Here is a 17,324-nt window from a genome sequence, read left to right as displayed (position 1 = left end):
GGTGTTTGGCTTTTGTTGGCTTTTCAAAGACACTGCCCATTGCCAGGCAATTCTCAATCTGCTTCTGCAATTAATTTCAATTTAAAAACATGACAGGGGTACCTAGGGAAGGAATCCACCTCACAGGCTGAGCCCTTCCTGTGTCTGGATTCCCCTTGATGGGCTGGAGGAGGGCTGTGGGTGTGCCGTGGTTGTCCTCCCTCTGCCGACAGGACACACACCTGGCTGTGGTGTAGGCCCCGTGAGGCCCGCAGAACCAGTGACCCGATGGCCAGGAACCAGGAGACGTGATGGGCTGTGAGCAGAGCTGTGTGCACACCACATAGGTGTTGAGGAACTTTATGGAGGCAGAGAAGGCAGCAGGTGGTGGGAGTTGGAATTCTGCTGCTGACCTGGATGGGACAAGGCTGTCCAGTGGGGCAGGAGCGGGGGAGGTGAAGTTGGAGCGTGGTGTGGTCTGTGTGCAGGGAAGTACAGGCAGTGCAGAACGGAAGGCTGGGGCAGGCGGAAAACCACACTATAGTTTTAGAGTAGAAATGACTGTGGCCTGAAATGGGCTCTCTAGAAGAGCAGGGCCTGGTACCAGGAGGATGATCTGATGATGGTTCTGCATTAGACAGTGTCTGCAGGAGGCCAGGGAGTTGGCAGGCTTCCTGGGTCTGCTCCGAGCGGAATCTTCCGCAGCCCGGGGAAGGTTGTGGGGCCTGCGCTCCATGAGTTTGTGTGCCTAGGGGTGGGGGGTCGGTCAGAGCCAGACAGGAAAGTGCTCTAGCATAAGGCCCAGCAGCAGGGCTGTGGGAAGAGGAGAACACAGACTAGAAGAACATACGCCGAACCACAGATACTGGGAGCAGAGTAAGGTCAGCAGTCAGGGGCCCAGCGGTTTGTGAGCCATCACTGTTCACGGGCTGCTCACTTCATGGTGACTCTCAGAAGAGCCCTCGAATTAGGTGGGACCTCATCAGCTTCAAGGCCGAAGGAGCCTGAGCAGCTGCCTCAACCCAGCAGAATCATTTTCAAGCAAGAGAACCAGGGTCTGACCTGTCAAGGCCCAGGCATTTCTGAGCTGAGGTTCAGATGGTTCAAGGTTTGCTCTCCTGAGATGATGTACAGCCTGTTCCTAGATGCTTCAGCAGGTCTTGTCGACATGTAGGGTTCCCAGACCCACGACACGTGCTTCCATCTCCCTATTACCAACTCCATGATCATGATGGTCATGAGCACCGTGATGTCTGAGTCCCAGAAAAATGCCGGCTTTTCTCTGCCAGTTCCCAGCCTGGGCCAGTGAGTCAATTTTGAGTCAAGTATGTTTTTTCTTTCACCTCCGTTTATAGAGACAAGTCCAGTGGCTTACATTCAATAAAGGAAGAAGAGTACAGAATTACGGATCCACAGAAGTGCCAGGATCCTGTTCCCAAGAAGTGAGTTGATTCAAGCAGCAGTAACTTAAACACAGAACAGGAAGCTTGCATGTTCACAAGTGGGGAAAGCTGTAGCATCTAGAGCAGTGAGCAGTTTGTTGGGTCTGCATCTTCTACTCCATGGCAGGTCCCTCCCAGCACTGAGCCAATTCAGAGTTTCTTTCCGTCCTGCCCTCAGGGTTCTCCTGTGAGGGATGGCAAAGCCAGCTGGCCATGAGCCTGTTTACGGGAACAGAGAGTCTGTGGTTTAGAGCCACTAAAGCAGGAGTATCAGGTTTTGTCTCAAGGTTTCAGGACCTAGAAAACCATGTATTTGTTTGGGAAGGAAGCTTGAGTCAGACACCTGGACCAGCACTCATAGTCTTCAACCACAGGAACTCAGTCTTCCCTATATTCTTCTGGAGTCACTGGACCCCAGGGTGATTCACAAACACATTCCCTTCTCCAGAGATCAGCAGCCACGGTGTTGGGGTGGCTCCGTCCCCGATACTTCCGGCCTCTGTCCTGCAGGGCTTTCCCTAGGCTGGGGTTGAGCCCCAGGTGCTGGGCCTTCACACAGTCCTGTGCCAGCCCAGCCTTGAGGTCAAATCACCATGAGTCCTGCAAGGCCTCTCTGCTGAAATCACAGAATTTCCGCTCTCCCACTTGTCCCTCCTGTTGACAGGGACATTGAAGCATCGAAGAGGAAAGGAAGCGAGTTGAGTAAGCACAGTGCTGCTCCGCGGCAGAGCCAGGATTAGAACCCAGATGAGGTCCTTCTTGTGACATTGGAAAGCCTCCATTTCCCGTTAGCTGCAATGCAACCTTTACATTCACTGTTTTCATTTATTTCTACTTTCTTTATACTTCAAACGAGGATACTTTTTGAGAAATATAGAATTCTCCTCACGTGCTAAGTAAAGCACTGGCACAAGGTGCCACTACATTCATTAAATGGCGTCAGAGCATCAATGACTCACTGAGTCCTGATTCTGGTTTTGCCGTGTGTAACGTTTCCATCACTCCTGAGCTGGAGAGGGTTCTGATTTCCCAAGTACATTTAGGAAATGTGGTTTCATTTGTTATCGTGTGGGTGTTTTTTCCTTTCTCTCTTGGGTTATCCGGGGATAACAATTTAGCAACTGGGTGCAAAGGGAGTCACTTTTGGAGAAGCAAAAGCAAGGACAAGTCTCCCGTAGGCTGCCCAGCTCTGTCTAAATGTCTCAGATTCTGGTCTTTTCATCCCCCGCCGGGACCGCCCCCAGGGCCGTGGTTCCACGCGGTGCCTCGCCTTGGCCGGCGCCTAGCAGGCGACTTAAAACTGGTGCGGACTAGGGGAATCCGACTGTTTAATTAAAACAAAGCATCACGAAGGCCCGCGGCAGGTGTTGATGCGATGTGATTTCTGCCCAGTGCTCTGGAAAAAAAAAGAAAAAGATTCTGGTCATCCGCTGACTTGCCACCCTCTCCTAACTAGCCTCTCAGTTTTTTCGACGCTAAGGGTTTCCGAACCTTTCCCTTTATTAGTGTCTTCACGATATACCCTCCCTTATTTCTGAAATTAAATAAAAAAGCACAAAAAAAAACAGTACATAGAAACCCCCACAAATAACAGAATACTCCAGTACCTAAAGGCCAGATAACACAGAGTGGACGCCTCCTGCTGACCCCAAGCTGAAGTAGCCAGGGTGGGCTCTGATTTCAGAAGAGATGAGTGGTCACAGCCTCTGGGCCGGACTCCAGCACAGCGCAGTTTTACAGGAGCCTCGGGACACACACACAGGTCCTTGGCCCACAATGTCCGTGCTCAGCAAGTCCCCTGGCTGACTGCTACCCCCTCTCGAGAACCTGCAGCGTGAAGGTCATGCCCGTGTGCAGTGCAGAGCTCATCAGCGGTCACTGTGCTTCATCACATGTGTGGCCACCGTTGGAAGACTTTATTATTTTTAAGACTTTTTCTTAAGAGCTATTTTTGAGCAGCTAAATCAGAAACTGCTGCCCTTTATTCCAAGTTCATTGTCAGAGCAGGAAATCGTTGACTTTTGCAGATAAGTCCCCTTTTAGACATGTTTTATGTTTTGAAGTATTTATTGCTCCACTCAAGCATTTTGAATAATTGGATCGAGGTTGCCGAGCCAGGATTCAGTCCAGAGTGACAGTAGGGCTGTGCTAAGGGTATGCGACATCTTGGATGCTGCAGTGAGAGGAGCAGTGGACAGACAGAACATCAGCTTACAGTCACTGTCAGAGCTGGGAGCACCGGTCCAGAGGCCTTGAGCTACTGCCTTGTTTTGTCTCCAGCCGTCCTTGTACCATCTCTCTGATTTTGCCCTGCTTCTATCACCTCTGTGATTACGTACATCTTTCCCCTCAAATCGACTCACCATTTCCACTTGACTTTATTTTAAAAAGAAAGGTTATTATATGGTGGGCTGTGGGAAGAGGGGAACACAGACTAGAAGAACAGATGCCAAGCCACGGATGTTGGGAGCAGAGCAAGGTCAGTGGTCAGGAGGTGTGCCCTTTGTACACAACGTCGGAGAACAGTTAACATTCACCATATAATCATGGTGCTCATGACCGTCATGATCACGGTCCTGTCAATAGCAAAGCAGTGTCACCATAAAACAAGGTCCCCATCAAAGTAAATGCGTGACCATCACACTGTCCCATTCAGTGGATGCGGCACTGACTTGATCTCATGCATCCGCTCTGATTCCTGGGCTGCCAAGTGCTGGGCTGTCCTCCACCTTCTCCCGAGCGACCAGCTGGGAACTCGAGCTCTCTCTGCCTTTGCTGCTGTCTGCACATCTCCTCCTCTGCTCCGCATGCTGACTTCATACACTGGATGCTTGTCTGGTCCACTGAACAAGACTTAAAGCCAAATTTTCCCGATTTCAAGTGGTAAGAGGTGGGTGCTTCAAACTTTATGGTGAGTGCAGACACTGAGTGGCTGGGGGCTGGGGGATAGGTCCTGGGAGAGTGCGGAAGGAGCAAGAATCCCAACAGTGGGCATGGCTCTGGGTCTACAGTCCTCAGGCGGCCTGGAGCGAGATGCTGTACAAATCAGCCTTGTCCTAATGCTCCCAGAACTCCAACCACATGCATTTTTCACTTGTATTTGGAGAGTCCATCGCCTGTCTTACTATGAGGTAGTTGAAGGTCTTTTCAGGGTTTTTTCCCCAATTTTTTTCTTCAATTACTTTTGACAAGAGTATATGTTCATGGTAGAAAATTCAGAGATTGGAGAAAAGCACAAAATACAAGGTAAAACTGATTTTGCGGTCAAAATCACCATGCAGAGATGAGGATTTTCTCCCAGGTGCTCAGGGCTCACCCTCTGAGCCATGGTTGGAGCAAGGGCTGGCCACCCAGGACCTCAGCTCACGTCTGCAGCCAGGGGCTCCCATTCATACTACAGCTGTGAAGTACGCAGCCCCACTTTTGACCCCAGGGCTCCGTGTTCCCTGCTGCCTCTGCTTCTAGGCCTTGGTGAGATCACCCCACCTCGGCATGTTGCAGCCCCATTTGTCACTGTCCTTCTCTGCCCCAGGCCCTGGGGACTTAATACGAAAGGGACGGGCTCCCAACAGAGGCAGCCTTGACCGAACATGTGCCTCCACTGAACCAGCCACCAAGCCCTAGCCATCCTGACCAAGGGTGCTCTGTATGTTGGGGTGATGCTAGGCTGTGAACAGGCCGAGTAGGTTTGGAAATTGTGGTCCTGGCCACATGGCCTGCACAGGAGACATCTGGGGAGGCGGGTAGGGAAAGGGAGGGCTCTCTGAGGACACTCCTGCCCTACGTCTGCTTTCAGTTCTTCCTCTCTTCTCTGGAGGACACTCCCCCAGTTGCCGAGATGACGTGCTAAGTGATCTCTTCAGAAAGACCACCATCTCCCGATAATCAGAGGCCAGCCGGGCCTACCTGCCAGGAGAGAAGGGGCAGGATGCCCTCCAGCTTGGTGCTCCCTCAGGATGACTGTCCATACCTCTGAGGGGAAGCTGTCTGTAATACTCTTGACTCCAGACACTTTCTGCACTTTGGGAAACAATGGGTGTTAGGGATGCTCGAGGAATTCATTGCTGGACTCTCCACACAGCCCAGCACTGGCAGCCGCAGCACGGTGGACAAGGGGGTGAGTCAGCAGAGTCCATGGACTGGCTGTGGGAGAGAGAAAGTTACGCTGGAGAATACAGGAAGAGAGGACATCACTTTAGGACCTTAAGCGAGATGTGAAGGTCTTACCTACAGATGCTACAAGTGCAAAAACTTCCAGCATCACATCACAGAAGTCTCTGAGCCTCATCAAGGAGCCCACATTCCTGATAGGAGGCAATGGCCACGTGCTCAAAGTTCATATCCTGTGGTAATGGGGACAGTCAGTTCTTGATCAGCTTCTCTCCTAGGATTTTATATGCATCATACTCCCCACCCTCCACATCCAGTGGCTCCCTCTACTCCTCACATCAGAGAAGACACCAAGATTTGGTCTCATCAAAGTCGCTTTCTTCTTTCATTTCACCCTTTCGCCCCCACCCCAGAGCGCTAAGGCCACCACTTTGCAGTACCTACTCCACATAATTCTTTGAAACACACTTCTCTTACACGGCTTCATTCTCAGAGGCATTACTTCAGAGATAACACAAATCTGCTGTTGTGAGGACAGGTTGTTTCCTAATCACCTCTTTTCCAAAATTATAGTTTACCAACTCCATAATCTCTTTCTGTCTTACCCTTCTCCCTTACCCACCCACATGGAGATTTCCAAGCCTAAGTGACACTGATGTATGCTATCTTGTTCCTATGGATCACTCTAACAGCCCTAAATAACAGGCAGGTGGGTAGATAAATGGCATCTATGCTCTGTACCTGGCATGTAGCACTACCTACTTACTCCATACAGAAGAATAAACTCAAAATGGATAAAAGACATAAACCTAAGACAGGAACCATAAAAATCTTAGAATCTTAGAAGAATCCATAGGCAGCAAAATCTCAGACAATTTTCGTAGCAATATGTTTACGGATACATCTCCTAGGACAATGGAAACTAAAGAGAAGATAAACAAACGGGACTACATCAAAATAAAAAGCTTCTGTACAGCAAAAGAAACCATCAACAAAACAACAAGAGAGCCCACTGCATGGGAGAACATATTTGCCACTGTTACATCCAATAAGGATTTAATCTCCAAAATATAGGGAACTCATACAACTTAACAAAAGAAAGATACACAATGGAGTCAAAAATGGGCTAAGGACCTAAATAGATTCTTTTTGAAACAGGACATACAGACGAGGCCAAGAGACATATGAAAACATGCTCAAAGTCACTAATCATCCGAGAGATGCAAATCAAAATCACAATGAGGTATCATTTCACACCTGTCAGAATGGCTATCATCAACAAATCAACAAAATACAAGTGCTGGTGAGAATGTGAAGAACAAGGAACCCTCATGCACTGCTGATGGGAATGTAGAGTTGCACAGCCACGAGGGAAAACAGTATGGACTTTCCTCAAAGAATTAAAAATGGAAATTGCATTTAACCCAGTAATCCCACTTCTAGGAATATATCCCAAAAATTCAGAAACATCAATGAGAAAGAATACAGTAGGTCCTTGGGTTACTTCGAAGATCTGTTCCTATGGCTCGATGTAACGAGACTTTTGCCATAAGTTGAAACGCACCTACATAAGCACCTACATCACTCACATGGAGCACATACATAGCAGTAAATAAGTGAAACATTGAAAACAAATTTAAAGAAAGATAACAATTCCTGACCATTACTTGTGGTAAATAAATAATAAAAAACATAATGGAGCCGAAACCGGTTTGGCTCAGTGGGTAGAGCGTCGGCCTGCGGACTGAAAGGTCCCAGGTTCGATTCCGGTCAAGGGCATGTACCTTGGTTGCTGGCACATCCCCAGTAGGAGATGTGCAGGAGGCAGCTGATCAATGTTTCTCTCTCACTGATGTTTCTAACTCTCTATCTCTCTCCCTTCCTCTCTGTAAAAAATCAATAAAATATATTTTTTAAAAAAAACAGTCGAAACTGGTTTGGCTCAGTGGATAGAGCGTCAGCCTGCGGACTGAAGGGTCCCGGGTTCGATTCCGGTCAAGGGCATGTACCTTGGTTGAGGGCACATCCCCAGTAGGAGATGTGCAGGGGGCGGCTGATCGATGTTTCTCTCTCATCGATGTTTCTAACTCTCTATCTCTTTCCCTTCCTCTCTGTAAAAAATCAATAAAATATATTTAAAAAATAAAAAATAAAAAAAAACAAAAAAACCCCAAACATAATGGACACATGAACATATGTCGAAATGATGGAAATTTTTGTTTTATAATAAATGGGAGATGGTGACGTAACCACAAAATGACCTACGTCAGACTACACATAACCCGAGGACTGACTGTATATGCACCCCTATGTTCACAGCAGCACCATGTACAATATCTAAGATTTGGAAACGGCCTAAGTGCCCATCAGCAGATGAGTGGATTAAAAAACTGTGGTACATCTACACAATGGAACACTACGCTGCTATAAAAAAGAACTCTTACCATTTGCAACAGCACGGATGGACCTAAACTAAATAAGCCAATCAGAGAAAGATAAATATTAAATGATCTCACTCATTTGTAGAACATAACGAACAACATAAACAAATGGAACAAAAATAAATCCAGAGACATGGAAGCATTGAACAGTCAACCTCAGACGTAAGACAGGGGAGAGGAGGAGGAGGGGGAAGAGGTCAACCAAAGTACTTGTGTAGATGCATATAAGCATAACCAATGGGCGAAGACAGTAGTGGGCGAGGCCTGTGCTGGAGGGTGAGAGTGGGCAGGAGAGGTCAATAGGGGAAAAGGAGACATATAATACTTTCAACAATAAAGAATTTTTATAAACACACAAAAGACCACAATCAGACGTCAGATATCCAGAGCCCACCTCCACTGCTGCTGCACTTGATGTCCCTTCAGCAGACACAGCCAACATCTCTCCACGTACCCGTCACTCAAGTCCCAGCCCCGAATGAGCCTTTGCCCATTCTGATCCCTGTGCCTGGGAGGAACCCCCACCTCTCATTCCACCCGTTGTCAAAACCAGGGTCCACGTCATAAAGCCCCAGCCGTGGCCTCAGGACTCTGGGCTGAGTGTCCCCAGGTCCCAGGGCGGGAGGAGGGGCCGACGGCCCAGGACCCCACGACCTCAGAGGCCACCAGAGAGTGAGGCCCTGAGAGGAGCCCCACAGCCCCGCCCCCTCAGCGGCTCTGCGCCCGCAGGAACCGGTGGGAACTAAAGGGCTGCGGGCCGGGCACCCACCCCAGGACCCAGGGGCTCCGGCTGCTCAGGGCCCTGGCCCCGCCCCGGGGGGGTGATGCCCGCCGCCCTCGGGGCTCAAGGTCCCTCTTTGCTCACAACCACCCCCGGCCCCGGCGCCCGGAGCAGGAAGTGAACCTCCTCCCGGACCCGCCGCTCGTCCTCTCCGTCGCCTTTAGACACAAACCAGGCCTGGGTGCCCCCCTCCCGGCTCAGCCCCCCATGGCCTCCCCCGGCGGCCCCGCAGCCCGGCGCCCTCCCTCCCCTCACACCCCGGGGCCCCACGAGGACTCACTGCGCTGGACGCTGCGCCCTGGGCGGCGGGACCCGACCGGCGCGGGCCCCGAGGCTGGAGGGTCCGATGGGCTGAGGCCGAGGGGACTCTGTCGGCGGAGAGGAGGCGGGGAGCCTGGGGAACCCCCGTCCCGGGTGTTGGGGCTCAACCGGCCTCAGGCCCGCCCTGCGCAGCGGCGACGCTGCCTCCCCCGACCCCTCCTTCGCGCCACCAACGCTCAGCCGCGCGTACGCCGAACCCTGCAGGTCCGTTACCAGAAGCCACAACGTCCGTCCCCGAGGACGATACCGGAAGTCCCGCCCTAACCGAAAGTGCAGGAACCCAAACGCGCCTATCTCAGCGGACGCGGGCGCAGTGCCTTCTGGGTGATGTAGTTTTCTCAGGCTGCCCTGGCCGTGACCTTGGGGAGTGAAGGTGATGCGGCGCTGCCAGGGGCGCTGGGGAAGGAGATGGGACCAGAGGCCGGGTTCACGGGGACAGACCGACAGGCCCCCCCAGGGGAGGGGGGATCGGGAGAGACCCCCAAAGGACATAGGCACAGGGAATGGGAGACATCTGAACACCATCGACAATAAAAAATACACATTACATTTTATTTAAAAATGTATAATAGGGCTCAGCTGGGGCCTTCTCCCAGGACCTGTCCTTCCCCCTCCTCCTGCAGCTCCCCTGCCCTTCGGACTGGGAGGCTGCCGCGTGTTGGGGGGTGATGGCACCTGGTTCCCGCCCGGCTGGTCACGTGCGTCCTCCCTGCCCCCCACAGCCGTCCTCCCTGCCCCCCATCCCTGTCCTCCTCCTTCAGTCTCTGTTGGCCGCCCACCTGCTCCTGATCCGGGAACTTGCAGAAGGGGAGCTGGCGCCCCCTAGTGTCCTCACCCACATGACTCAGGATTCAGGGCTGAGTGTCTCTTCATGGTCCCAGGTCCCAAAATAAGAAGGGGCTGGACAGCACCCAGGACCCCAGTACCTCAGAGGCCACAGAGTGTGAGGCCCCGACATGAGCCCCACAGTCCAGTGTCCTCAGCGGTTCGGCCCCCGCAGGAACCTGTGGGAACTAAAGGGCTGTTGAGGGCCTGGCCCCAGGACCCAGGGCCTCAGGCTACTCAGGACCCTGGCCCAGCCCCGGGCTGGGTGATGCCTGCAGCCCTCAGCGGTCAGTCCAGTGCACAACTGCCAGTGACCTCATCACCTACACTGTCCTACAGGGTCCTCCTTGCAGCCCCTCCTGTTGGCCTCTCCCTTCTAGTCTGTTCTTTCTCTGGGCAGTTTTGGGAAAACATCAGAACCCTCCCTCACACAATGTTCATCTACTGATCATGGCAAACGATGACCCTGGCTTCCTCACACACAACTTCGCCTCTGCTTGCTGTCGCCTTTAGACACAAAACAGACCTGGGTTTGCGGGTCCCTCCTGGCTCAGCCGCACCACCATGTCCTCACAGAGGCATTGCAGCCCACAGCCCCTTTCCCCCACCACAGGACACATCACCCACGAGGGACTCATTGTTCTGGACACTGTGACCTGGGCTGCAGAACCAGACACGCGCCAGCACCGTTGGATGGAGGGTACATGGGATGAGGCTGAGTTGAACCCTTTGAGGAGAGAGGAGTCTGGGAGGCACCGAGGCCTTAATCCCCCCAGTGGGGGCTCCACAAGCCTGACACACCCTGCACAGCCGGGCCGCTGTCATAAGGCCTCTTCCTGGTTGTAACCCAGTCCTGGACCCTCTGCCTCCATAAACACAACAAAGAGGTCAAAATGACCACCACGTGGAAGATAATGGAAGTCCCGCCCAAACCAATAAGCACTGGCATAATGTGCTTCTCCTGGGTTTTCATTGGCTAAACCCAGCCACCATTACACATATTGCTCTTTGGGGAATGTACTTTTCATGGCCATGCAGATGGCATGATGATACCAGGCACTGACCATTGTAAACACTGGTGTTGGGGTGGGGGGCTAGGGGGGCAGTGGCATTGGGAAATAAAACGTTAGGATTTGGGGTCTTGACTCTGGAATCTCGAGGGTGTTGTCTGCAACTGTTCTCATGTTTAGAAATATTTCAGATTAAGTGAAGCTCAGAATGCTCCTCGGGATGCGAAGTGTTATTTCTATTATTCCAGAAGTCCGCAAACCTAAATGGAGATTATATATATATATTTTTTTTAATTGACCTTTAGAGAGGAAATGAGATGGACACACTGATTGCCTGCCTCCTGCACCCCCCCCCCCCACCCCCATGGCATCTAGCCAGGAAACTGGCTTCTGCCCTCAACAGGATACGAACAGGCAACCTTTCTGTGCATGAGATGACACTCACACAACAGACCCACTCCAACTGTCAGAGTTTTATTTCTGATTTACAAATTTCACATTTTTACAAGAAACAGCCGGCTATGAGAGAACATACATAATCCTATGCTATTCATTTAAAAAGAAAACTTGAAAAGATACAAAGACTAACAAGTAGACTTTTCCTACATTGTGTGCATGTCTGCAGTCAGCACACATTGTGAAGCTATGGAGCTAACAGTTACTGAATGTGCCCTACACGTGCCAGGCCCTGGATTCAATGCTTTACAAGAATTATATCATTTAATCCTCTCCACAAGCTGACATGGCTTAACCATCTATTTCCTGGGGAGGAAACCAGGCTCAGAGACTCAATGTGAACTGCCTGATTGTAGAGGCAATAAAAGGCAGGGCTGGAAGACAAACACACAGGTGTCTAATAACAGGGATCTGTTGTGGCCCATGAGCATAGAGCTTTGGCTGAAGGAGTTCCCACAATCACCACCCTCATATGGCTTTTCTTCGGTGTGAATTCTCTTATGGTTAAGGAGACAGTGACTAGACCCACATGATTTCCCACATTCACTACACTCATACAGCTTTGCACCAGTGTGCACTCTCTGGTGAACGTTGAGGCTACACTTTTGACTGAATGACTTCCCACAATCACCACACACATAGGACTTTTCACCAGTGTGAGTTCTCTGGTGACTCTTAAGGTTACACTTTTCACTGAATGACTTTCCACAATCAGTACACTGATATGGCTTTTCTCCAGTGTGAATTCTCTTATGGTTAAGGAGATGAAGACTGGACCCACATGATTTTCCACATTCACTACACTCATACGGCTTTGCACCAGTGTGCACACTCTGGTGAACGTTGAGGCTACACTTTTGACTGAATGACTTCCCACAATCACCACACACATAGGGCTTTTCACCAGTGTGAGTTCTCTGGTGACTGTTGAAGGCACACTTTTGCCTGAATGACTTCCCACAATCACCACACACATAGGGCCTTTCACCAGTGTGAACTCTCTTGTGTTGAGTTAGGTTAGAGCATTGCCTGAAGAACTTCCCACAATCAGTGCACTCATAGGGCTTTTCTCCCGTGTGAACTCTCCGGTGTTCAATGAGGGTAGTGCTTTTTCTAAAGAACTTCCCACAATCAGTACACTCATAGGGCTTTTCTGCAGTGTGAACTCTCCTACGTCGATTGAGGTTAAATGTACGTATGGAGACTTCCCCACATTTGTTACCCTCATTATTCACTTCTTCAGAGCAGACACTCTGATGTCGAATGACTTTCCCGCTGTTGCTGGCAGCGTTTTCATGTCCACCCCAATTGTGATGACCTTTTCCACTCACAAATTCCCATGAAATCTCACGTGCACTGTGTGGCTCCCCAGTGTTGAGAGTTACCTGCTGCTGGAGAAGCCCTGAGATACCTGGGGAGACTTTCCCAACCTTTCTATTGGTTGAAGGCACCCAAGATCGGAAGCTGCAGCAGGTCACAAACGAGGCCCTGTCCACAGCTTCTTCCCAGGGCTTCTCTCCACTGGTTTCCCCCTGCTGCTGGTGAGGGTTTGCACTCAAACAGAAGTCTCTCACACATGCGTCACTGAAGAAGGCTTTCTGCTCAAGGTATGCTGCCTGTGACTCAGTCAGGCGCAGAATATCTTTGAACACTGAGAAACACCACATACACCGAAGGGTCGTCTGGGTTGCTGGAGCTGTCTCAGAAGCCCTGACCTGTGACTCTCCTTGTACACATACACTCTGCTCAGAACAGGCCTCCCCATCATCCGTTTTATGCCAGCAACCTGAAAAGAGAGAAATGAGCAGAAACTGAATGTTGATTGTGGTGACGGGAAATTCCATTGCGAAAATGTTTTGCACATAATATTTGGGTTGTATGACATTGTCTGAAAACAAGAGATGTGCAGGAAGAATTAATAAGAAGCTGCTGTGAAGGGTTGGGCCTCTGAAGGTCACAAAACAGGGAAGACCTCACCAGAACCATGACACACACATGGCAAGGACCACGTGGAAGAGAAGATGCATTTACAGCTCAGGCCTCTGCTAACAGTGCTGAGCAGGGCTGGTCTGCTGATGACAGGGGCAAGCTGTGCAGAAGGATGGTTATGTCTTCTTCCAAGTAAAATTCAATAAGCAAGTAGCAGGTCTTTGACGACTACTTAAGCATGTATGTGCACCTCATAACACATGTGCAGGTCCATGTAGGAGAATACTGCACAGGGAGCAGTGCAGAGGGACAGATGATGCAAAATGGTGACAAAGGTGAAGGTAGCCATAACCCAGGAAGTCACAGATGAAATCCAAGACAGCAAAGTGTCAAGTATAGGAAAGAGAAGGTAGAAATGGGGGGCAGCCAGTGGCACCTTTCCCTAAACACAGATGGAAATTAGCAGGTTCCTGGTACCATCTGACCACCACCATTATGTGATACCTTCACCCAGTTGACATTCAGTATGGCCAGACCTTCTCTGAGACCATCTTGCATGTTCACCCAATGGGGAAACCAGGTTTCTTCCTGATCTTCTACTCTACCGATGCATAAACCCAACTATTCCAAGTATTAATTAAAGACAACGGAGGAAAGCAGCCAGCTCTGGCTCACAGCAATGTGGCCCACAATAGTACTCAGCTAAGGTAATATTACAAACAACAGTTGAAGAAGGGTTTTAAAAGAATAGCCCACGGTTCATGTAAGTGAAGAACATAACCTGGCACAGGCTGTCATAAAGCACCTTTCCCTAGAGGAAGGGGGAAGAAGGGAATGAATATGCATATTGTCACCCTCCCAGGGAGAGGAAGAGGAAGGTGGGACCCATTAACTGCCTGTAAGACTCCCACTTTCCATACACTTTCTGCACTTTTTGAGGCAATGGGTGTCAGGGATGTTCATGGAGTCCATTGGTCAGGGCTCTCCACACAGCTCAGCATAGGCAGCCACAGCATATTTGACAAGACAGTGGCGGAAATTAGCAGAACCGGTGGTCTGGCTGTGGGAGAGAGAAAGCTATGTTTTGAGAATAAAGGAAAAAAGGGCATCACCTCACGACCCTGAGACAATGTGAAGCTCTTACCTACAGATGAGAGGAGCGCAAACACTTCCAGCATCACATCGCAGTACAGAAGTCTCTGAGCCTCACCAAGGAGCGCCCACTCCTGCTCAGAGAAGGCAATGGCCACGTCCTCAAAGTCCATATCCTGTCGTGATGGGGACAGTTCAGTCCATGATCAGCTTCTCTCCTAAGCTTTTACTTTTGTCATACTTCCCACTCTCCATATCCACTCCCCACATCACAGAAAATAGTAGGCCTTGCATCCATCAGAGTCACTGTCTCCTTATATTCCTACTGATACTGTGTCTTCAAACAGCAATAGAGCAGATGCCCAAATTGATTATACCTAACATCAGGGCCTCACATTTAGGGTCAGGGCAATGGGTGTCACCAACACAGGGGACAGAAAAATGTTGGCCATAAGGAGAGATGAGAGTGATTTGACACTGGTCTTGTGGGGCAATATCCTTCTTGTCCAACAAATTCTCCCTCCAAGACCCTGAAAAACATGGTATCACTCGTCACCCATTCGATTCCAGGCCCAGGGTGCTGAGGCCAACACTTTGCTCTACCTGTTTTGCATAATTCTTTGTATCACACTTCTTCCATACAGCTTCATTCCCAGAGTCAAAACTTTAAAGGCAAAACATATTCACCATGAAGAGGAGGGGCTGTTTTCTAATCACCTTTTCAACCTTCTAACTCACCTCCTCTGTAATGTATTTCTCTCTTACCCTTCTCCCTTCCCCAAGCCAGTAGAGATTTTTAAGCCCAGGTGACACTGATGTCTGCTATCCCATTGATCACTGTATCAGCCCAACAACCACAGGCAGGTGTGCACCTATATGACACCTAAATTCTGGAACTGGCATGTAGTGCCACAACACCAGTCTTTTCAGGAATTACCCTAAAATTCCCCAGTTATCACCAGAAATGGACTCAACCTTCATTCCTTCTATGTTAAAATCAGGGATCTGTGGCCATGAATTCACACTCCCTCTCCAACAGAACATCACTCCTCCTCCCACACCTCTCACACCTGCACTCCCGTAGCCCCAGCTCCCATAGACATCTCCTTGGACTTAGTCGTTACTCAGCATGTGTGTTCCAGAGACTGCATGGCAAGTTCAAACAGTATCAAGTACAGTGGGGTCTTGACTTACGAGTGTCCCGACGAACGAGTTTTTTGAGATACCACCTGTCTCTTGGCCGATTTTTTGCATTGAGTTGATAGAGTAATTTGAGTTAAGGAGCTCCTTAACGAGCTCGGTCTCGGAACAAATTAAACTCCTAAGTAAATACCCCACTGCACTAACCTGACTCTGAGTGCCCACACCCAAGACAAAGCCTTCAGTTCTGCTATGAAGGCCTCCCTCCCAACTTGTTTTTTTCCTTCAACCTCACCTATTGAGAACCACATCAGATCTCAGTTACCCAGAGCCCACCTCTACTGCTGCTGCATTTGATGTCCGTTCTCCACTCACAGCCTGTGTCCCTCTACCCCACGCCCAGTGAGTCTCACAGATGCCCACTCATGCCCATAAGCAAATCAACCAAACTGGATGCAACACCCAGGCCACACAAAGGGTCACAAGAAATCTGGGTGAGTGTTTAAGAAGTAAATATGGCCCTAACCGGTTTGGCTCAGTGGATAGAGCGTCAGCCTGCGGATTCGAGGTTCCCAGGTTCGATTCCGGTCAAGGGTATGTACCTTGGTTGCGGGCACATCCCCAGTAGGGAGTGTGCAGGAGGCAGCTGATGGATGTTTCTAACTCTCTATCCCTCTACTTTCCTCTCTGTAAAAAATCAATAAAATATATTTTAAAAAAAGACGTAAATATGCACTAGGCAAAGTCTAACCTTTTTTGAATTACTCTTCTACCTCCAATAGAAGCAGGTGACCTTCAACTCCTCCCTGGTGCAGATGGTTATTTTTTTAAGTAGTCTTCATCTTGAACTCTTCAGAGTTCCAGATAGTCATTGACTGGTCTCTGAAATATCTCATAACTTAATAGGAAAAAATAAGATTTTACATTCCCCATGAACATTGCTTTTCTGACTATGAATTTTTCTTTCTCAGTTAATGGTGCTTTCATATCTTCAGGTGCTAAATCCAACCTTCACATCATCTCTGATTCTTACCTCTCTCTCCAATCCTCAAAATTAGAAAATCCAGGTGACCACAGCTATAACCCTGATCCATATGCAACTGCTTCTTCCACACCCACAACCACCACTGTGATCCAGTTACCCTCACACTCACCAGCACTATCACAGCAGCTTCCGTCCTGGGCCTCCTACCACCGTCCTCACACCCATCCTGTGCATCAGGCTGCAGCCACAGGGAGTCTAATGAGACCTGGGACAGGTCACCTGCTCTACTGCTCCCATGACCCCAATGACCCCATCACCAGCAGAACAGAAACCCAAGTGGTCACAAAGCTCCTCTGCACTTGGTTCCTGTCACACTGTTTCCAGTTCCTGTTTTTAAAAAAACGGACCTCTGTTCGTCCCTGAATCAGCTTAGTCTGCACTCCAAGCCTTTGCACCTTCTGGAGCCCATGCGCGGAAGGACCTGTCACACACAATTCCACTGGCTGCCAAAACCAGCTGCCACTCATCTGACCCTTGACCTGGGCTTAGGATTCTGGGCTTGGTGTCCCTTCAAGGTCCCCAGGTCCAAGGTCCCCCAAGAAGAGAGGCCGATAGCCCCAGGACCCCACGACCTCAGAGGCCACCAGAGAGTGAGGCCCTGACAGGAGCCCCACAGCCCCGTCCCCTCAGCGGCTCTGCACCCGCAGGAACCGGTGGGAACTAAAGGGCTGAGGGCCGGGCACCCACCCCAGGACCCAGGGGCTCCGGCTGCTCAGGGCCCTGGCCCCGCCCGGGGGGGTGATGCCCGCCGCC

The 17,324-nt window shown here is 50.2% G+C and overlaps 1 protein-coding gene and 1 long non-coding RNA gene across 2 annotated transcripts; both read right to left on the bottom strand.

Annotated features, from left to right (window-relative positions):
• Window positions 1–2,205: 2,205 nt before the first annotated feature.
• LOC106695215 lies at window positions 2,206–9,099 on the bottom strand. Its single transcript, XR_001346284.2, has 3 exons — window positions 9,034–9,099; window positions 5,649–5,764; window positions 2,206–5,564 (listed from the first exon to the last, which is right to left on the bottom strand). It is a non-coding gene; the product is annotated as an uncharacterized LOC106695215 (long non-coding RNA).
• A 2,263-nt stretch (window positions 9,100–11,362) lies between these two features.
• Window positions 11,363–16,819, bottom strand: LOC102437170 (zinc finger protein OZF-like). Its single transcript, XM_023747686.1, has 3 exons — window positions 16,681–16,819; window positions 14,439–14,562; window positions 11,363–13,151 (listed from the first exon to the last, which is right to left on the bottom strand). The coding sequence occupies exons 2-3, from the start codon at window positions 14,557–14,559 to the stop codon at window positions 11,698–11,700; spliced, it is 1,575 nt and encodes a 524-aa protein (XP_023603454.1). The 5' UTR covers window positions 14,560–14,562; window positions 16,681–16,819; the 3' UTR covers window positions 11,363–11,697.
• Window positions 16,820–17,324: the final 505 nt, after the last annotated feature.

Source organism: Myotis lucifugus, unplaced genomic scaffold, assembly GCF_000147115.1.
Source record: "Myotis lucifugus unplaced genomic scaffold, Myoluc2.0 scaffold_951, whole genome shotgun sequence".
NCBI lineage: Eukaryota > Metazoa > Chordata > Mammalia > Chiroptera > Vespertilionidae > Myotis > Myotis lucifugus.
This window is presented reverse-complemented; position numbering and strand designations above follow the sequence as displayed.

Excerpts from the sequence above, each read along its gene's own strand:
- LOC102437170 (XM_023747686.1), bottom strand. The coding sequence starts at position 14,559 with ATGGACTTTGAGGACGTGGCCATTGCCTTCTCTGAGCAGGAGTGGGCG. Across the intron at positions 13,152-14,438 it reads TGCGCTCCTCTCATCTGTAG|GTTGCTGGCATAAAACGGAT; the intron begins GTAAGAGCTTCA and ends CTCTCTTTTCAG.